This window comes from Phaethon aethereus (genome assembly GCF_964289735.1).
Source record: "Phaethon aethereus genome assembly, chromosome: 10".
Classification (NCBI taxonomy): domain Eukaryota; kingdom Metazoa; phylum Chordata; class Aves; order Phaethontiformes; family Phaethontidae; genus Phaethon; species Phaethon aethereus.
Window position 1 is genome coordinate 16,229,012 of NC_138586.1, and position 22,129 is coordinate 16,251,140.

At 40.3% G+C, this 22,129-nt stretch overlaps 1 protein-coding gene across 1 annotated transcript; it reads left to right on the forward strand.

Annotated features, from left to right (window-relative positions):
• Positions 1-3,937: 3,937 nt before the first annotated feature.
• LOC309408213 (P2R1A-PPP2R2A-interacting phosphatase regulator 1) lies at positions 3,938-18,869 on the forward strand (the record flags this gene model as incomplete). The annotated part of the gene is made up of 10 exons (XM_082003999.1): positions 3,938-4,085; positions 7,628-7,706; positions 12,239-12,295; positions 14,317-14,360; positions 14,440-14,494; positions 14,892-14,984; positions 15,527-15,615; positions 16,304-16,368; positions 17,419-17,515; positions 18,710-18,869. Exons 1-10 carry the CDS (start codon positions 3,970-3,972, stop codon positions 18,867-18,869), a joined length of 855 nt encoding a protein of 284 aa, XP_081860125.1. The 5' UTR covers positions 3,938-3,969.
• Positions 18,870-22,129: the final 3,260 nt, after the last annotated feature.

Genomic DNA, 22,129 nt, shown 5'->3' on the forward strand with positions numbered 1-22,129 from the left:
CGCGGCAGCGGCGGCTCCGGCTCCTCCCGCTCCGCCGCGACGCCCATTCACTGCCGGCGGCCGCAGCGGCTCCTCATGCCGCCGCTCCCCCCGGCCAGGCGCGGCGCGGCCGCCCCTACAGGCCTCGCGGGCGGCGCCGCAGGCAGAGTCCGGGGGCGCGCCGGGCCCGGCGAGGGGGGCGACCCCAGCAGCGCCCCATGCCGGGGGCGGCCCGGGGGGCGGCCCGTTCCCCCACCCGCTCTCGCCGACGGACGAGCTCCCCGCACGCGGCCCCACTACTGGTGCCGCCGCCGCTTGGGGAGGGGAACGCACGCCTCGGACCGGACACCCCCCCGCGCCCTCCGACACACAGCGCGCATGCGCGGGAAACGGGGCGGAGACACAGCTACCCGCCTTCCACAACGCATGCGTTCTGCCACCGCACCCCGCCATTGCGCATGCCCGCGAGACAGGCATCAGGCCCGAGTCCCAGCTCCGCGGCGTACGGACCCCCCAGAGCCTCTGGAGGGGGGGCGTGCGCCGACTGGCTGACGGAGCAGGGCGTGTGTTTGAAACAGCACAATGGGCGCCGAGCTGCAATGGTGCATCTGGCGGGGGCGCGGCCTAGGCCGGAAGCCGCTTCGAGTCCGACGGCGGCCAAAAGCCTCGGCGTGTTCTTAAGCAGGTCAATGCCGGGCTGAGCGCGTGTCCTGTCCTGCCTCTACTCAGGGTTGGGGTCTTTCTTCAGCTTAAATCACGCAGCCTTTTGCAAGCGTTTTTCCACAGCTTTGTTCTGCTGCTGAACAATGTAACGTGTTTTTAACGGTAATGAGAAGGCGAGCCTCTGCACCGTTTCCAGAAATCTGTCACGAAGTTCAGTATGAGACGTGATTCCAGTTCTTGGCTGTATTTGGGTTTTCGATTGACCTTTACAATTCCACTCCAAGTGATCAAAGTATCTAAGTTTGTGCTTACTGATTTTTATTTTCTAATATTTTTTTGTAATAACAATTACAACATATGTATTTTGTCTCTTACATGCAGGGGGTCTTCAGGGTCTTTACCAGCACCAAGTGTAAAAAGGTTTTCATTTCCTCCTCGGAAACTGCAATTCTTTTTCCAGAGACCTAGGTACAGAAACAGTTAAGATGGAAAAGTTAGGATTTTTCATCATTTCAACTTTCTTAAGTAGGAACATGGCTGTATAAATTATTCTCTTACTTCAAAACGATTGATGGTAGATGTTCCCAGATAACCGAGTAGAACTCTTGCTTATATAGCTTGCTGTTTATTACAGTACCTCCTTGCATTTTTTGTTAATCAAGACTGACTCGAATGTATTCCTTTTTTCCACTTTCAGAGGGAGTGTGTATGTCTTGTCAACTGTTTTTCTTGATACTCACATTTCTTGCATTACACTGATACTATTAATGAAGAACTTTGTGCCAATTGGGTACCTGAGAGGAGTTAACAGGCCCACAAGATTACATTTTAAACATTTTCAGGATTTTTCAATATGTCTTTATATTGAAAAACCTGGAGACAAAATTGTATTGTATTACTGCAGAAGGAAAAAACCTTTTACAGTCCCATGCCGCTGCTTACGCGATGAGATGTTGTAGCCAGTAACACCACCTTTCTGTGAGATGATACAGAATTCCAAACTCCTCCAAAGATCAAGAAGGTAAATGTCTAGAACTTTCTTTTGGTTGATTTCTAATAATTATGATCAGTCTGAGTCATTGGAAAATTAGGATCTGCAAAAGGAAATGCTGTTAATCACCTCTCATTGCCACCACTCACTAAAAGCAACACCACATGTTTAACACAGAACCCACCCTGTTCTCCTTGTGTAGTGCTTCAGCACAAGTGTTTCACAGGACAGCTGGAGAGTGCCCAAAAGGAACTTCAAGTGGCAGTATCTAGCAGAACACCTAATCCTGAATAGAAATCTACTCGCACATATGGTGGCTATGCTAATTCAAAAGCCACCTGCAGAATCTGACTACATCACCGATCTACGTGGATTTTGCTATTTATTGTTATTGTGGTGGTGTTATATTATGTCCTTGCCACTACAGACAGCAAAAAGCTTCAAATGCCGTGTACGACCAGTTAAGAAAAAAATAACAATATCCAAAATGTGCCTCAGCTCAAAATTTTTGAGCTCAAAAGCTGAAAAACATCTGCTTCATGTACTCAAATTTTCCAGTGCTCAGCACCAACACATCAATCTCAATGGGAATATATATACAAGAGAAAGTGAGGACTTTGAAGGTGACCCTCAAAGGCCCGAGGAGGAGGAGGGTAGTAAGGCAGAGGAAAGGGGATGTGGCTGTGGGAGAGTTGTGCTATGGAATAGAATGAGGTGAAACATGGAAACAAGGAAATCACAAAGAGCTGAGTTAGAGAAACAGCGCAAATGAAAGGAGAGAATATGTTAAACAGAGCCTTGGGACGATACAGGTGAAGGATGGAGATTCAAAATGGGGAAGCAGAGACCAGGAGAATGAGATAGATGGGTACAGCAGTACTGAGGGAACGGTGGGCATGAAGTTATGGCATGGGTAACAATGAGGGAAATATCCCCATGGGTCAAATAAACACAGCCACCCAAAGTTACAAGATGCCACCAGCATTAACTAAATTAGCAAGCACGTGACCTGTGAAAAAATGTTTATCTATAATCTACCTTTCCTCCCTGGTTATTTTTGTTCTTCAAGGCTGCCTGAAAATCTCATCAGAAATATAAGATGAAGAGATGTCTGGGCCTGCAAAGAACCACCAACTGTATTTCTGGGAAGTGACAATGATTAGGCATTAACTTAGATGGTTAGGTTTTGATATTTAAAGTTCAGCATTGTAGCACTTAGCAAGAGAGTACTAATGAACATACTTCAGACACCTGACATATCTACATCTGAGTTGTAAATATCTACAGTTAGATAAAATTATTTAACTACAGTTAGATGGATGTGTACATGGCAACAGGTAAATATTGACACTGACACGTAAGACAGTAAGTGCACAAGAGCAGAATTGCTCGCTACACAAATGTTTAAATTGGGCTTGATAGAAACTGCTATGGCATAGAAACATAAGGGTACAGATGTCTTCCACAGCACTGAGGACCTGTCCCTCAGCGCCGAGCTCGTCGCATGTAACCTTTGCGGGGGGCTGCGGGCCAAACGGCCGGCCTGGGCTCTCCCACTGGCAGCAGCCGGGCCAGGCACCCCTGGGCAGGAGGCGGCTGCGTTTATAAGCCTTCGCACCTCTTAGAGCTGCGGCTGTACCTCTCCAGGCACAAGAGAGCCCCGGCCCCCGAGGGCACCCCGCCCCCGGCGGGCAGTCCTGCTGGCAGGCCGCGCCAGCCCCGCGATCACCTCACCTCAGCGGCGGACCTGTGCCTTTCCATCCCGCCTCGCGTCTCCCAATGATTTTTCGTTGTCGAGGGGCTCGGGGGGAATAGCAGCACCAAAACCGCACCCTTCCACACACTCGTCTGACCGCAAGCCCGGCAGCAGAGAGCCCGGGGCAACCGGGCCACCCTGCCGCGAGCCCCAGGCCCACCGCCGCAGGGAGGCTCTGCGCATGCGCCTTGCCGCCACGGGCCCGCCGTGCGGGGCTCCTTGTGGCGCATGCGCGCTGTGCGTCGGAGGGCGCGCGGGGGGGGGCTGTCCGGTCCAAGGGGCGCGCTCCCCTCACGTGAGGCGGTGGTACCGTTTGGGGGGATTGCGTGCGGGGAGCTCGTCCGTCGGCGAGAGCGGGTGGGGGAACGGGCCGCCCCCGGCATGGGGCGCTGCTGGGGCCGCCCCCCTCGCCGGGCCCGGCGCGCCCCCGGACTCTGCCTGCGGCGTCGCCCGCGAGGCCTGTAGGGGCGGCCGCGCCGCGCCTGGCCGGGGGGAGCGGCGGCATGAGGAGCCGCTGTGGCCGCCGGCAGTGAATGGGCGTCGCGGCGGAGCGGGAGGAGCCGGAGCCGCCGCTGCCGCGATGGCTCAGGAGAAAATGGAGCTGGACCTGGAGCTGCCGCCGGGGAGCGCCGCGGCCCCGAGCGACGGGGGCGGCCTGAGGCGATCGAACAGCGCCCCCCTCATCCACGGGCTCAGGTGAGCGCGGCCCGGCCTGGCCTGCGGCGCCGGCGGCGGGCCCCGGAGCCCCGGCGGCGGCTGGGCCCGCCCCGGCTCAGGCCGCCGGGACCGGCAGGGGGTTGGCTGCCGCTGTGTCTGGAACGGAGTCCATCGCCGCCCCAGCTGTAGCCCCGGGGGTTGCACTGTGTTTATGCGGCCGGCCTGAGAGGTGTGCTCCTCGCCGCCCGTCCCGCAGCGCAAAGCGGTGGTGATGCTTTGGGGCGCCTTGGGCGTGTGGGCAAGCGTGGGTTCCTGACCGGTGTCCCAAGCGGGGAGGAATTTGGCAAGACACCCCTCTAAGTGCGGAGGTGTGCAGGAAAGCTTAGGTAGGCGTGTTGTAGCTTTATTAAAACGCTTTGTTTGTTTTCATCTAGGTCTGCTGTGTAGCTGAGAAACATACAGTAGGCAGCGTCAAGGTTGTGGCCGTTACTATAAATAAAGCAGCAATCTCTGTGATTTGTGTAATGGTTCAAGTCTGACCAAAAAAAATCGCTGTGCTGTGTACAATTACAACAGTAAATGATTTTAGAACAATCGGGTGAATTCGGTGAAGATCATTTCATGGAACTTTGAAAGATACATAAGTTTTACATTTAGTCTAAAACAGTGTGTCAGTTGCCCTGGCGTTTTTCTGGATGATACTAATTTTGTTAGTATGTAATACTGGGAGAAACACAAGGAGTTGCCTAGACAATTTTGACTGCACATTGCCATGAGCCTGTGGGAGGTGGTATTTGCAAGGGGGGTTGGATGTTTGCCGTATGTTCCAGGTCTAGCTCTCTTCAAATGACAGGGCAGAGACAGTGGCAGTCCCAGGCAAGGGCTAGAGGGAAAGCTCTCAGATGTGCATGGTCTCTTGTATAGTTTTCTGTTTGGTTAAGGTTATAACTCAGAGTGCTATTTCTTGCCTCCTCTGGGTGATTGTGAAGTTGGGAGATGCCCCCATCTGCTACCTGATGCTACCATCTAACTTCAGGGTGGTCCATGTGCTGCTACTAGGAGTATGTCTGCAGTTTGAGAGAACGTATTGACAATAAACTTTCTAAAACATAATGTAATACATGATAAGTACTTTCTGTTGTGCTTTCTTTTTTTTCTTAAACTTAATGTTTCTGTAAGCAACTAGATATCAAGTAACAAACAAATCTCATAAATCTTTTGTACCAAAATGGTTAACAGTACATTACAGTTCAGAGGAAATACTAATTCTTTCCTATTCAGTCATGTTTTAATGTTAAGTAAACATAACTGATTCTTTTACATAACTATCAGTTTACATTTCCATGCAGTATAGAAGTATTGTGAATGGCAGTTGTTCCTCAGGGAGATTTCTGAGCAGGTAAACTAATTATGTAACTGAGTCGAAACGTTTTTATAATCTCAGTCTTTTATAAGTTGTTTCTTACAAACTGTGAGACCCTTGACTCTTAAAAAAGAAAAAAGCATTCCATAACCATGCTCTAAAAAAATTATTTAATTCAAGGTTTGAGCAGGTAGAAGGATAAGGCTGAGCTCTTGCCTTGAAACTGTGCATACACTATACATTAGGTGTTTACATGAGTTAAACTGAAATGCCATTGAACTAATTTGAGGTGGTTGCAGTGATTTGCCTGTTAGTTAGGAATTTTCCAGCAGAATACTGTTTTTGCAAGGTTGCAGCTCTTGGCAAGAAGCTTCGGTTTTTCCCAGAATGGCTTTGTTGGGTAAACTGAAACAAAAACTTTTGCTCTTGAACAGCTTGCTTTTTCTACTCTGCCTCCTGTTTTGACTTCTTCATTAAAAAATTTAGTAAGGAGCTTGGAGAATTAAGTTACCATAGAGCCAGAGAACATTTTTAAGTGGAATATTTTAGAACACAGAAGTTACCTTTCACAGAACTTTTAGTTCTTGTTTTAATGCCAAATAAAATTGATCTTTAATAGGAACTGTGAAAGGTAAGTCTGAGGTCTGACCAGCTCTGGTGTTTTTGCCAGGGAGATTAAAGGTAAGGATATTATAGTTTTTCTTTCTCTCCCTCCCTTCTCTTTTAGTTAGAACTGACTGTTGGACTCAGTCTATGGTTATGTGTTACAGAATCATTCCAATTTGTTTTCTCTGTTCAAACCCTGGATTTTAGGATGTACTGTTTGTGTTGTGTTTGCATATCAACCAGTACACTTACACTAAAAGGAAGTTGTAGCTGTTGGCCTCAGCCAGTAAATTTTGTCTCTAAGCATCATGTCATGGATCCCTTAAATTTCTCCTGTTCCACCTGCTATCAAATGGCAACTATTTGATCTCTTCTGGGTATAAACTGAGTGAAACATCTTTGAAAATTGTCAGTGATGTCTGGTCATTTGTACTTGATGTTTTAGAGAAAGAGAGTCAATGCATCCTTCTTGGCCAAAAGCGCAGTGCCCATGCCAATTGCTATTGGCTTTTATTTCATGGTATAAGCTTTGTTTATTTTTTATTTACAGCTTGATAAAAGCTATTTAAAACGTGTATCTAACTGGTGTATTTTAAACTGAAGGATTCTGATAGTGTTGCGTCTTGGAAGTGCATTATGATTATCGGTCTTTAGAACAAGGTAATACTACTGGTCAGATTAGTTTTAAGAAATTGTATTTATGTAGTGCTTTTGTTCATCCCAAGCTAGCAGCTGAAACAAAAAGATACAACCCAGTGACTTCTTGTAATTTGGATCTAATTACAAGCTTACATTTAGATCTTTTGCCTGTGCATTTCCTTGGTGATTTTTAGGCATGGGGATTGTAGGATTGTGGCTCAAAATTTTTATTCTAGTAACCATAAAACTTTATTTCTGCAGTCACGATCATTAAGTGCTGATCAATGGCTGTTGATAACCCTGGTGGTGACCAGTAAAACTTGCTTTAGGAATCAATAGAACTAAAGTTGCCTTGAGAAAGGAGCTTACTTTATATCAAATAATTAATCCTGCATTACTTAAATGGATGCGCTGCTTCCTGGTTAGAACTGTGACTGTGGTAAAAAGTCTTCAGGCTTTAAAAACTGGCTTTACTGTATGTTTAATTTTTAACCTCTCCTAGGAAAAAAGTTCAGAACTTATTAAATGTTCATATTGATAAGATTTATCAAGATACTATATATTTTTTTAAAATTCTATTTTATCTATGGCATTGAAGCTGCTTTCAGTTACTGGTTATATGCCATTTATAAATTTGTTCTGTTGAATGACGTTCGAGGTAACATGCAAGCTGCAGCCATTCCAAACATAATAAATTCCCACAGAAATGATCAGTCTTAACAATTTTTCAGTTATTCTGAAGACTCGATATGTTTAATTAAAATCATTAATTGAAGTAGCTGGGACTTGGGGGAAGAGCAATTTGGTTGCCACTCTCTGCCAACAAGCTGAAAGAGTTCTTACATACCTGTCTCTCAAGTGCTTTGTCTTGAAATCATAGCTGTCATAGCATTTGAAACTGAGCTTATATTAAGAGGTGCTTTTTGATAGGAAGGAAATGGCTTTTGCATTTGACAAGTGTTTCTTTTCACAGCGATAATTCACAGGTGTTCCAGGCTAACGTTTTGCGAACCCGCAGGAACAGTACCACAGTTATGAATCGTCATAGTCTGGTAAGAAAACTATTAGACCAACCGCAGTAGGTCCAAAGCAGAAGTGTGCAAACGGGATTAAAGAAGAAAATGAGATTGTAGTCTGTGAAACTAATATGACATATTCTCAGAAACAAGGCTCTAGACTGTGACATTAATATGCTGTAGCTATAGTGGAATGTTATTTATAGACCATTTGGTGTTGGAGAGTACTTTATACTTCATTGTGATCAAAACTTTGTTTATAAAATGCAAGCAGACCTTCTAAGAGTAAGGAAGGTAGTTTGCAAGGAAAACTAATTACATAGATGTATTGTTGTGCAGGAATCAAGGTGTTAATCATTTCTGATGTTTAAAAAAAACAAACAGGCAGTGATGCTCTGATGTTAAATTGTCTCTTATACAGTAATGACAGAATAGACTGCTGTAATCAGCAACTGACATAACAAGATAGCACTGGCTAATAGGACATGAATCTTGAGACTTCTGGAATGAATGGTTTCATGTCTCCTGGGGACGCTCATTTGCAATTTCAACTTTTGTCAGACTTCTGTTACTACAGCTTCACAGATCTGAATTTTTAAAATACTAATTCATGCTGCTTCAACCCAGAGAAAATATTGTGTATCTTGCGTTTTAGTATCATACAAATTGTGGTAGGAAGGGTGTGATTTTGACTGATTGAGAACACCTGCACAAGATCATGTAGAGAGAGCATGGTTTGCTAACCCTTAAAGGGTTAGGGTACATGGGGTAGTAATTTCTTCTAACCAAAAGGAAATTTTGGTCAGACTATCATGTATAACCAGAAACATAACTTTTTCCCCTAAGACAGCCTTAAGAAACAGGTAGACACAGGATAACACCCAGCTGCATTCAGTTGATTATTAATGTTTTGGAAAAATTAAGTTATATCAGGGCAGGAGGGGAGTAGTATCAATTTTCTTTTAAGTATGGGAAACGAAGTCCCTGTAATGCTAACATCAATTATCCTGTTTTTCTTAGTTACCTTTTGAAGATGCTTTAGAAATAATTTGTTAGCCCCATGTTAGTGGTTGAAGAATACTCTCCTATTTTCTTGACTGATGCTGTTTAGTTAAAGGTTTGCATCTGTAACAGAACTGGGATACTTACGTAAAAGTCTAGGAAGACTGGTAGAAAAGCCTGCTTGGATATAAAACCCTGCTAGGATATGAAACCCCATAGAACGTATTATGGTAAAGATTTCTTAAACAAAAGTCTCTCTCTTCATATATGGTTTTAGGGTGGCAGCTTAGGGTAGATTTTTTTATGGTTGTGGTCAGACCAAAGGAGAAACAAAGGTGAAAGCTCAGTTTATTGTGTTTACTTCTTGAAGATCCTAAATGTTTGTGTAAAAAAGATGCTGATTTAGGGTGCATTGCCTGGAACTTGCTGGGAAGCAGGAGCTAGTTCACTGATGGGCAAGCTCTTTTGGCTGCCCCTAATAGATGTTGCAGTTTTTTGGACTGAGCCAGCATTCTCATCTCCATGGGATGGTGTTTGTAACCCTTCACCTCACTTCAAGGTTATTAAAAAGGATCCTGAAAGTTAACCTTTTTCTTCAGTCTCGGCTGACCAGGTGCTCACAAAATACAGCTGAAATTTTACTTATGCTAAAAATCAAGTGCTCCACTGACTGCTAGATCAGTGCTTTCTCCATTTTGATATATTCCTTTGAATTATGGTCTGGTTTTATGATTCTGTTGAAGATGGCAGGGGGATGGAATTGGAAAGGAGCTCAGAGATTGTCATCCTTCTGTGGTTTTAAACTAGGATCATCCACAGATGAATGATTTTGTGGAAATAATTGAACTTCCATCATTAAGGACCCTAAGCAACCTCAACTGGTATGCTTGCTACAGCAAAGAAGTAAATGTAGTTTTATGATGTTAGAGATATTCTAAGGAGCTAGATGACATCTACTTTGGTAAACTAAATTTTACAGTAAGTAGATGATAAAGTGTACTTCAAAAACCACTTTTTTGTATTTAGGGAAACTAATCCAAGTTCTATTGTGGTGTAAGCTCTAATAAAGAGAAAGAAAAGATTCAGTAAGTGACTGAAACTTTGTTAATTTAGTATTATAATACAGCTAAAATTTTATGTTTTGTTGAATTTCATGCAAAAAAATTGATTAGTATTTGTCTAATCTGTGTTGCGTTCACTGTCATGAGAACAATGGCAGTTGCTACAATGCTCTGAGAACTGAAGGGCATACTCTCTCTTGCTCTATCTTCAGGGCTGTTGTGGTTGTCCCAGTTGCTCAGCTGAATTCTAAAATCTTTTCTTTTTTGAGTAGCTTCTCCGAGTCTCAGACTCCAGCTCTTTTATAATGATGACTACAGGGGCAGCAACACCATTTTGGCTGGGTCTTAATCTGCAGTTTTCTGACACTTCATGTAATTGCCAAGGAAGGGTCAACTAGGCTCAGTATCCACTGTTTTATTTCCTTCCAGAAGATCTCAGTGGCATCTAGTGAGTAAATGTTTTGGTGTGTTTTTGTTTTGTTTGTGTGGTTGGGTGTTTTGTTTTGTTGTTTAAGCAAAGCATTTTAGTCCGTGGTTAGATGTTTAGGTGCCATTTCAGCACAAGTTGGTTTTTTTGTAAATTTTAAAGTGGGTAGGTTCCCTGTTAGGGTTCACTGCGTGGCCCCACAAATGCTTGTGCTGGCAGAAGACAGGGGGCACTGCAGGGATGGCAATGGAAGGGCAGAGGCTTCAGGGGCAGGTGACTGCTCACTTTGGCTGTGCTGTCTGCCAAACTGGCACTTCTGGAACCTTACCTTCCCTGAAAAAACTTATCTAACATACTGGAGAAGGGAGGAAAGAGAAGGAAGGTGTTTCTCTTCCATGTGGTAGTCTAATAGTTTGTGATGTTTTTTATTAAGCTTTGTGGTCTCTTAAAACATTGGGGATTTGTGTAGTATAATTTTAACAAATGGGTTCCGTCTGCTTTAGCAAGTATCCTTTAAAAGTGACTGAGGTTTCTTTTCACAAGAATTGAACCAAAGGACTATGAACAGGGAAAAAGTGAGTTTTAAGTATTGACAAAGCAAGGATTGTGACTGGTTGGAGGTGGGATGTAGGCTCCTCAGAGTTAGTGGGTTTAGTTAGTGCATTAGATCCTGCAGGAGAATACTATCTTTTTATAATTTTTATTTTACACTGCAAGCCACTGCTTTCGTATATATTCTGTTAATGTCAAACCTTAAAGTATGTGCATCACAGTCATAAAATTAGAATATGATGAGTGGAACAAATGTGTTTCAACTGCGGAGTGACAGAGTGAATAGGCAGGAATGTACTATTGTCAAGATCCTTTTCTCTGTGAGAATCAAGGTCAACTCAAGGTCCACATTGGCTGGTACAGCTTGGAGGAATGTTTATTAGATGCACAGGATTTTTTGGAGCCTGGTATAATAGTAAAGCTGACCTAAACTGGACTTAAGAAGTAGCAAATCAAAACATTATAGCCATTAGACTTTCGTAGTATATATTATGATGACTAAATTCTGGCACAAACATTAGACATCCTCTGTATGAGTCTGATAAGCTAATATCTTTTGTGAGAAAAAGGGCATGATGTCTTGATGTTTGTCTTTTTTAGAGGGAGGATTCTCAGCATATGAAGCATTGATAATCTGTGATACCTTACCATGACCTTTTGTGTAAGACAGCAACATCTTTGTATTCTCCATGGCACTGATGAGAAGATGGTGCAGTGAATGGTTAACTGAATGTTTGTTAAGTTCTCCAACTTCAGCATAATGAAGAGCTCCAGTAATGTTTTGTGAAGCTGATAAACCCTCATACTGCATAAAGTATATAAACACTTAGTAAAAATACAAACCTTACTTGCTGAAAATTTTAAAGACACCTTGTTTTTGGAGGGGTTGTCAGGCTTGCAGAGAGTAAGTGAAACCTCTCTGACTCAAGTTTTGAATTTTTGATTCCTGGATGGCTTATGACAAAAGTCAACGGAGGGTCAAATGTTTGAGGGATGGGAAATATATGAAAGGAAATTATATTTTGAGGAAATAATCACTTTTCATTACTTGGTTTTGAGTATGCAGTTTTAGATCATAGTATTCCAGTGAGATCTTGATGCAAAACTGACAAAATTAACAGAAGACCATTTTTAGTGACATCCTCTCTGATTTCACCCGAATTGATGAAGCTCTTGAGAAACCATGAGGAAGGTATCTTTGCTACCCTTCTAATAGCTGGTATTTTTAATCTGTCAAAGTACTTGTTTATAGGCAGACAATCCAGAAACCTTTTTGCACAATTTGTCATTTTTGCTTTGTAATTTTAACTGCCATGTTCTTGCAAGTAATTAATGTAGTTTGTGTATGCTGAGAATGTCATGAATGCTGGGTTTCTTAAAAAAAGAAAAAACAAACCCACCCAAAACCATACATTTTTTTAGTCTGGGATACCACTGTAGAGTGGCTACTAACATTCCTGCCCCTTTCTCTCCTTTTTCCTGTAGTTTTTAAGTGTGTTTCAGTTGTATATGGCTTTGTTTTGCAGTTTGTGCCATCTTCTCCTATCCGTATTCCTAGCAGCCGTCTTCATCAAATCAAACAGGTAAGCACAGATTCTAATTTTTTTTATTTTAAATGTTTTATACTTTTTTTGCCGTTAATGTGTAATGTCCTTGGAATGGCTATAGTTTTTACTTTTGAAACTGTAGGACAGAGTCTGCAGCAGTCTATCACTTCAAGGTTTTTTCAAAAGTAAAAGCAGTATCTAGTCTGCAGTGTTCCAAATTTCATGAAGTAGAATGCATCTTATAGTGAGAAGAAGATTTGAGCAGAAAGATAACTCTTAAAATGGACATTTTAGAAAGGAAATTGTTAATATAAACCCTTAGGGTAAAGTTTCACCAAGTTTTTGGCAGCAGTGCCAGGGTAAATATTGAGGGCCAATAACAAAGTGTTCCTTAATTTGTGTTGGCACAAGAGTTTTGTGCAGCCAGAAAGTGAACTGGATAAGGAAGCTCTGGCTGAAAAATAGTTTGGACCCTTCTGGCTGGGCTATTTTTCATCTGTATAATTTTCTTATCCAGATCACTGTGCTTGTGCTGTCACAGCATGAGCGGAGTGGGAAGGGCACAAGAGTAAACACTTAGGAAGGGAGGGGGGTGGCAAATATCTGAGTAGGCTTAAATAGCACTGCTACCAGACAACAGACCGCAGTCTAAAGACTCAAGTTTTAAAATCAACAAGCTCAAACTCTTGTGGCTCCTCCATTTTAGATGTCGACTTTTTGACAGTAGGATGTTTATAAAATTGGCTTGAAGATGCTTGACTTTTTTAATATATAATTTTTTTTTTTAGCTTGCTAGTTTTCAATGGATAGGCTTGATTTTTACAGGGTGGAAAGTAAGAAAACAATTTAATGCTTTGGACAGCATGTTCAGGGTATGATGTCTGAAGTGACAGAAGGCACTTCTGCTTTCCACCTCGGATATTTAAGGTGTGTGCATAGTAATCCTGAAGACAATGTGCTTGCTTTCATTATGTAAAGAATTTACTGGCTTAGAGTGACTGTGAAGCACTCAGGTTAGTTGTAGAGCTGTTCAAAAAAACCTTATCATTAATATGTAGATGTGCTGAGAGCAAGGAAATGAACTACTGTGGCTGTGCTATATTACATGAAGGAAAGTTTGATAACTCACTTTTTTTGGAAAATACTTCTGTATTCATACTTGTTCCATACATTTATTAATGTGAACAATGACACTTCCTAATTTGTGTTTGATCATTAAATTCACAAGTTGAAATTCCATGTCCTGTATACTTACTGGCACAGATGAGAACATGTATGATTTACTTTTGATCTCTTTCAAATATTAGCAAATAGTCACACAGTTGAACTATGTTAATAAGACTCTTCCTAATGATGAGGATTGTGAAGATGCTTAATTAAACTTTTATTCTTGAACTGAACTGAATTAGGGAAGCTACTAATTCACTCAACAGACTGGACAGTATTCAGGTAGTTTTAAGGAAAGGTGTGTACCTAAGAGGGGATTGAGTCAAATTTGTACTTTAACTTGGTGTTGACATTTAGTTTAATTTTACACCTTTGATCCATTTTAATAATATTTTTATGGGAATTTTAGAAAAAAACCCAACTGCATTGCAAATGAGACGCTGACAGAGTTCAGTTAGTTACTAATACATAGAATAAGGTAGGGATCAGTGGATCTGATCATGCTTTTGAGGATTATCTGTACTAGTTTCCAGTAGCTGTATTTTCTAGTATCTGTAATAGACTGCATAAAGATACTCTAGCATATGTAAAAAGTTTGGTTCGTATTATCATTGTTCAGTTTTGTAATTACCTCTTGGATAGTAATGAAAACGAAAAAAGTTGATTGAGAAACAATCAACTCCTATAAGCACTTCTTACGTGATGGTCTCTCTTGCTACTTCTCTTTCCCATTCTCTCCCCCTCACTGCTTTTTATGTAGTGAGAGCTTAAGATTATTGTTCCTTTACTGAGTTGAAATAAATTTTCCACATACCGAAATTAAATGAGCTTTTCTGATTTGCTGTAGCAAAGCTTTTTTTGTCTTAATTTTTCATCTGCTAATCTTTTAGGAGGAAGGAATGAATTTAATGAACAGAGAAACAGTACATGAAAGGTAAGCATTAAGGCAAACTAGAATACTTAATGCAGTCTTCTATGGGCCTGGGACAATACATTTCTTTTCTTCTTTATAGAGAAGTGCAAGTAGCAATGCAGATGAGCCACTCATGGGAAGAGAGCTTGAGCCTGGTAATGCATTCATGCTTTAATTTGTGTTTCTATTATCAGTATCAGGACACTAGAGACTCTCTCATGTCAACATTTCCTTTTATAGTTTGACCTACAGTTAAGGTGTTAGTATATAGCTGCTTTTGATAAGCAATTTTTCATACTAACAAGACATGGAATTATCAGTTGTTCGAGGATACATGTGGGTCCCTTAGACTGATATATATCACCATATAATGCTTACGGCTTTTTGTTTGCTTGTTTTGGGTTTTTTTGTTAAGCATAAGACCATAAATGGCTGCCTAAAAATTGTGAATATGATGGAGGATAGCCTTGGAATCTCACTCAGTTCCACACTGATCAGTCCTTTTCATGTTAAGTACTAGCTCGTAAGATTAATTATATGTCCTATTTACAGAGTGACAATGATTTTGAAAAATCATCATCACCAAAGCAAGTAGACTTTGTCCCAGTTTCTCCAGCTCCTTCGCCTACCAGAGGAATAGGGAAGGTGAGCAAAATGTGGTAATAATGGTTTTATCTTGAGTAGTGCTAAATAAATTCAATCAAATTAGTAGCAAAAGACTAAACCACCTGCTCCTTTCTACCTCAGCTGCAAACAAGAAACTAGAGAGTAAACAAAATAACTGTAAAACCCCAAACCAAAAAATACCAGCTAGCAATTGCACATCTTGTGGATATGAATTTCTGTGGAGTGTTCAGCTGATAGTCTATGGTTTATAAACCTTACCCTTTTTTTGCCTTCCTCTTGGTATAAGAGGAAGGTGGGGGCGTACATTCTTACTTTATGAACTATAGTCTTTTTAACAAGACTAAATGAATCCTTGTCAACTTGCATATATTCTGCATGAAAATGGAATCTGTCCAATTTTTAATTTTTTTTCTCAGTAACAAAAAGTGGTATCTCAGCATATTATCTGGTTGCTTAAATTGGTAGTGGGTTGCTTGCATATCTGTGATAAGGATCGGTTGTTACCATATGAGTGTGATACAGTGTTTATACCTAAATAACACAAACTGTTTTGTTCTCAGCAATGTTTCTCACCATCTTTGCAAAGTTTGGTGAGTAGCAGTGGATTGCCTCCAAGTCCTAGCCCAAGTCCAACAAGGCGATTTTCAAGGTAAGTACCAGATCATATCAATAATAGAAAATTGGCATAGCTTGTTCACAGTAGGCTTTTGAAATACCAGGATTTGTTATATACATAATTGATTTCTCATCATAAATACAACTTTATATATTCATGTAAGCTTTAGTTTTTACAATGGTCTAAAATATTTTTTAAAATCCTCACATCATAACATCGGGAAAATGGGCTGCATTGTGGCATCTGTCTTCTCAGTGTAGTCTCTGTATTGCTCTTAATCATGTCTTAAGTAATTGAATTGAATTCTAAGTGGGGAAAACCCAAACAGATAGATTTTAGGGTTTGTTACTGATTCTGGTTTTAGTTGCATTGGATGTTGTTTTGAGTGATCTGGGCATACAGTTAAATTTTATTAGGCCCTAACAGTTCAGCAAAGTATTACCTGTCAGCTGAGATCTAGTCAATGCCTAGATGTGAGATTATAGACTGCCCCAGCTGTGAAATAATGTGATTAAACTTTTTCTGTTAAGGTTGCTTCCTGGTCTGTCTTAAGGGAAAAAAAAAAAAAAAGGACTTATTTTGGATGAGCTGTTTTAATGCCTATTTTCTTAGTGTTTTCCACTTTGTAGTTTGTTATCTGAGTATCTTTTGATTTTTTTTTACGTGTTTTCAGGCTTCCTTTATTAATGGTGATATCAGTATAGCATATGCCTTCTTTTAGCAGGAGAAGTCAGAGTCCAATTAATTGCATTCGACCAAGTGTTCTTGGGTCAATAAAAAGAAAAGGTACAGTATTTGGTTTTGGCTAATATAATAGGCCAGCCTGTAAATTTTATAATAATTTATATAGCTTTCTTTATAATTCTGTTCAGTTGGCTGATAGTTCAAAGAGTGACTAGAATTAGAAGGTATTACAGATGACAAAATAGAGCTATTTGTAGGGATAAAACAGATAAATTGCTAAATAAGTTTTTATTGTTCCATAAAACTAATAGTTGTTCTGTTCTAATGTCTCTCCATTGCTGTAGTCTTATAGATCTGATAAGAAACTAATGTAACCTGCTTAACAAAGCAAGAAATACAACTATTAGTATATTTAACTTAACAAATGGAAAATTTTGAGATTCCTGGCTAACTGAAGCACACAGATGCTGTAGATTTAAAATCACTCTTCAAAACTAAAAGCTGATGCAGAGACCTGGTAGACACCTTACAGCTTCATTGGGAAATGTTTCTCTATCTTCCTACATTTTTCTTGAAGTTTAACTTCTAATTATTTTATTGCATCTGTTTTTATATCTTCATGCTTCACCTTTGTAACAGAACACCAACTTCTAAAATACTTCTGAGTTCTGTTATAGCCTATTTAGGCATATATCTATCCTCCCTTCTTCAAGAGTATTTGGAAATCAAAGTCGATATGTAAGTTTAGTGATAATCCTGGACCTTGTTTTTACTGATTGCAAGAGGAAAACAAGCTTTCCTTATTCTCTGCTTTGGTGGAGCTAGTCAGTGAACTGCTAGATGAATAAACTGAAACAAAATTATTCTTCGCTAATGAAGAATAAACATCTGATATCTAAAGCTCAGTTCATAACTCACTAAACTTTACTGAAGCTTGAACTAAAGTTTCCAAGAAATAGGCAGTCTTTAAAACTTCAGCATTGAACTGAAATATGTTTTACATACAAACATATGAGTATGTTTTACATATAAAGTAACAATCTATTGTAATAAGTTTGAACCGCTATTCTGTTTGCTCTGTAGAAGTACATTGAAAGTAGATTTTAGTTTAAATGAGTAGTCATTTTTATCACTCCTTATCTCTTACCAAAGGTGTAACAGAAATAGAAGATCATCCAAAAAAATTATTCCAAGGATCCACCAACATGCTTACCCCTGAAGTTTCACATCAGGCAGACCTTGGGGGATGGTAAATGCTGTGCTATTTATTGTGTCGACTTCATCAGAAGCATTGCAAGTCTTTTTTCATCTAGCAATGATTATGCTTGAAGTTGTTGTTTATTTTTTTATACAGGCATCTTGTAATTTTGCAGCACTGAAATTACCACAGTAAGCAGGCAGTAATATTCACTACAATTTTATACTCGCTAGGACTGACTGTTAACATGCTTCATGTGTATGGGAGTTGAGCATGTTTAGGAAAAGGTATCTCATGGCTGGCAATTTTTGGAGTCTAGTTTCAAGCTGTAATCAAATGTGAATGCTAATGCTTGTGGGTGGATTGTTGGGTTTTTTCTTCTTTTTTTTCCCCTTGCTCTTAGTCATGTAGGCAGATTAGTCTGTCTGACCCTCCCTGCTGGGAGGAGATAAAAACTGCTACGTTAAAAATCGTAAGGACTTGAAATAGCAAGGAATTTTGATTTAGTATTTTAGTCAAGAGGTTAATAATACATAGGGTGTGCCCACATGACTATCAAGACAGGGTTGTTCACAGTGCTTCTGTTCTTTTTGCCTCTCAGATAACACACCTAGCTCTGCACAAGCTTTGAGCCCATTGCAGTGACAATAGTAAAATAGATGTTTTAAGCTACTTTAAAGTTTGATAAAGATGCTTATAGGTACTTTAAAAACATACCTTTTTTGCACACTCTATTCACAGTAGGCATAGCAGTGCAGGTTGAGTTGTTGCATCTTGGTTTTAGGAGATGATAATTTTAAAAAACATTTTGATGCTCTCTATCACTGATGATAGATCACCTCCAGTTATGATTTTGTGTCCTGTGAAATATGTAGTGAATGGTACAACTGAAGTATGTACAGTTTACATCTGCTTTCCTGGCAAAAGAAGCCTCTGGATATATGCTAGCCCAGGACCTTGTAGGAGATGGGGTAGAGCTTGCAGTGACCTGCTCAGCCTGGTGCTTCTATTCTGTACACCATTTCTGGGTCAGCTGAAGGAGGAAATTGGTAGAAGGTTATCTGTCTGTTTGGAAGTGACTGCAAAGTCTGTAGTTGCAGATTTATTTCAAATCATGTGGCTTACTGTTCCTTCAAAGATGTACATTCATTTTTAAAATGGCTTTATAATGAATGGAAGCTAGTATTTGAAAATTCTCAGAAAAAGTACCTCATTTCTTGTATCTTGATGTTACTCTGTTTTCAGTCTGTCGTCACATGCTCTTGATGACCACAGAAGCAGTGCAGGCTCTTCCTGCGACTCACCAGCTGAAGTCGGCACCAACACAGACTCTCCAGTCTCACTTTCTGACTCCAGATCTCCTTTTTTACCAGTAGATCTTACGGCTAAGTTACCTATTAATTGAGAAGCAGAAGTTTGCTAATGGACACCAAGAAACAGCCTGGATATCAATAAGATTTTCTGTTGTGTGTAACTGATTCTGTTCCTCATAGGAACTTCCAGAAACGTCATTATTTCTAGAAAACTTCCAGAATAGTTCCTTGAGGAGGAATTCATGTTTCTAGTGATTTGTATGACATTTACTAAAATACAGTAAGCATTTGAACTGCAAACATATTGATGCCATCATCAGTTAGTAAGCTGTTGATTTACAATGGATATCATCTTGTTGGCATAAGTTACAAATATTGTATGTACATTCTGCTTGTGGAAGACTTGGCTTGCCAACAGGCAGTGTCCTCACTAATATGAAGTGGTGCTTATGTAGTAACAGGTAACTTTCACATTTGTCCTCAGTCTGAAACCAATGAAGCAGCTTACTAATGTGTGTTTATTCCCTGAGCGTTAGATATTTATATTTTTTTGTTCTTCATATGAAAGGGGGAATATTAGGGGGGGAATTGATTCTTGTGTTCTATTATGATTGGCTGTTAATCAACTCTGTATTCTAATAGATGTCAAAAGAACAAGTTGGTTGTTCTTACTTTAAAGTTAAGTTGTAAAACAACTTAAATTTATATGTTGGGTTTTATTCATGATCATGACTGTTGTTGTGACTAAATCCAAATTAGGTGTGGAACATTCTTCTGAGGTTTTATATTATTTTCTTTTTCTTCCCCATTTAGATAATGTATTAGAATGGTAGAAGCTCTGTTAACGGTCTTTAATAGGGAAAAATAGTAATAATGTTTGGAAGAAAACATTAAATCCTTAGGTTTTAGTAGTTAGTACTTGAAGTGCATTATTTTAACAGACAGTACTCGTCCTCATATATGACTTCTGTTGGACAAATACAGTGAGGAATCTTGAACGCATTTTTACAGGCTGAGGCGATCAAACATGTTTAATCTCCTAATGTCACTTCCTCAAACAATGGCATCAACTTATTTCTGCTGTTGAAAACTTCAGAGGCTGATTGGAAGCCTAGAATTTAGTAAGCTGAGATGTTTCAGGATTCTTGTACTATGCTTGAAAAGTCAGTGGGTTGAGGCATCCTGATCTCAACTCTGAAATTCCCCAGACAGGAGGAAAAATCTGCAAACCCCACCGTAGACAGCTGTTTCAGATTTTCCAGTGGCAACCTCATTTTGGTTGTTGGCTCCTGTTATGCAGTTGAACCTCCCCAGCTGGATCCCCATTTGTACAAGTGTATGTGTCTGTCCTATGGGGTTTCAAGTCTTCCCTTCAGAGGGGTTAATAATGAAGCAAAATGTTTTATTTTTAAACACTAAATCTTGGTAATCTATAATAAAGTGAGAAAAGTATGGAAACTTCCTCAAGTAGGAAAAAAGCCCACTGTGAACTCTGAAAGATTCACATGGATGGAGCTTTGATTGAGAGCAGCCATTGAAATTAGAAATGGGCGACTTGGAGTGCAAAGACCTGGTGACCTGAGGACCAATGACCAGTTTCTGCATGTCCTTGTTCTAGAAAGAAACTAGAATGTATTTAATAGTTTTACTTGGTTCAAGTGAGATATGAAATGGTTTACTTCTGATTTCATTCCTCTTAAATTATTGTAATAGTAACCTTCCTGATTGCAGTTCCTTTTTAAATTCATGCTGCCCTTCATCCCTGCGGCAGATGGACAAGCTTGTGTTTAATATCTGTTTGCTCTTTCTCTAATACGGCATAGTTTCATTTCGCAATTTCAGGTATGTGCCAAAGAGTTGCTGTGCGTTCACTTTTGTGGTGAGGGCAAGACTTTTTTTTTTTAATCTTGCTTATTTCTTAAGAATGAACCTCCTGGTGTCTCTTCCAGTCTCTCTTAAAAGATGCATCAGTAGAGGGGTTTAACAGTTGCGTGTGGGTCAACTTGTCTCTTCTCTGTTGAATATTTATGCTATTTTTCAAATAAGTGCCAATAAATGGAAAAATAAATGTGTTTTGCTGTTTCTGCACTTTGTTAGAGAGGTAACTCTATTCTTGTTTTCATCTGTGATTAAATGTTTTTCTTTTTAAATCAGAAACTTCCACCCCATCTTGATTACATTTATGTTGGCCTTAAAATCTGCAGCAGGCTTTCCTGTTTTCCTAGTGCAGTGCTATCTTAAAGTTCTGTGACAACTCTAGGAAAACCAAAGAATAAACCCAAACATATTCAAAATACTTTAATAGCTAAACATGTCCCTAGTTTATACCTAGTGAAACGGTTTGGAAGGTAAAGCTATGGCTGGCTGGTGGACAGTACTGAGGCTCTTGACTCTTGGGAAGTGGGGTTGTGGTTTGCCTTGACAGGGCAATTAATGCTGTTGGAGGAGAGAGAAACAGTTGCGTATCTGCAGTTGTTCCTTTCCCTGCTTTTACAAAACAGAAGTTACTCTGATCTTGTGGAAAAAGGCATCTCAATTTGTCTGTCCATGTCATCAAGCTGCAGTTTTGCACCCTAGAGATAGGAGACATACAGGTTTTTTCCTACTGAAATGAAAGATTAAATTTATGACCCAAATTATCCTGAAAAATATGTCTCCAGATTCAGGGAATTAGGTTGTCATACAATGCGCATAACCAATCCTCTACTTGCATAGTAACTCGTGCTGTTAGTACTACCTCTATCTTACTAATTCCCCGTTTACTCATGAACAATGACTTATCGAAGCTTTGCTTGACTGTTTGGTTACGGGACTGTTGCATATGATGTGCCTTAACTGATCTGAGTTTGTTACAAGTTTCTATGTCTTTGTCTTCCTCTGAGAAGAAATGGGCAGCTTTCTGTCTCAGGCCATATTGGAAGCATTATGATCATATATATATGTGTGTGTATATATATATATGTGTGTATATATATATTAAAAAAATACAAAATATAAGTATATATTATTATATAGAAACTTTTTAAATTCTGCAACTCTTTCAGGGCATACAGCTGTTTCCGGGGTTTGGCCACTCCTCTTGAATGGCACTCTTCCAAAGTCGCGCTTGTGATCGGCACTTGATTGGTCTGGTTGAAAACTATCTCGTAGGATTTGTTGGCAGTTAAATTGGGTCTTGGGCCGGTGTGTCTTCCTTGACAACTGATAGGTGTTTTTCTTCCTTCCACCTCTACAGAATGACACAGTTGCTGACGGAACATTGATAACCGTGCCAGTGCTCAGGGGGACTGTATTTTTGGAATGAGGGCTTTGGTGGTTACTGCATTTAGCAGAGGAATAGATACTTTGTGCT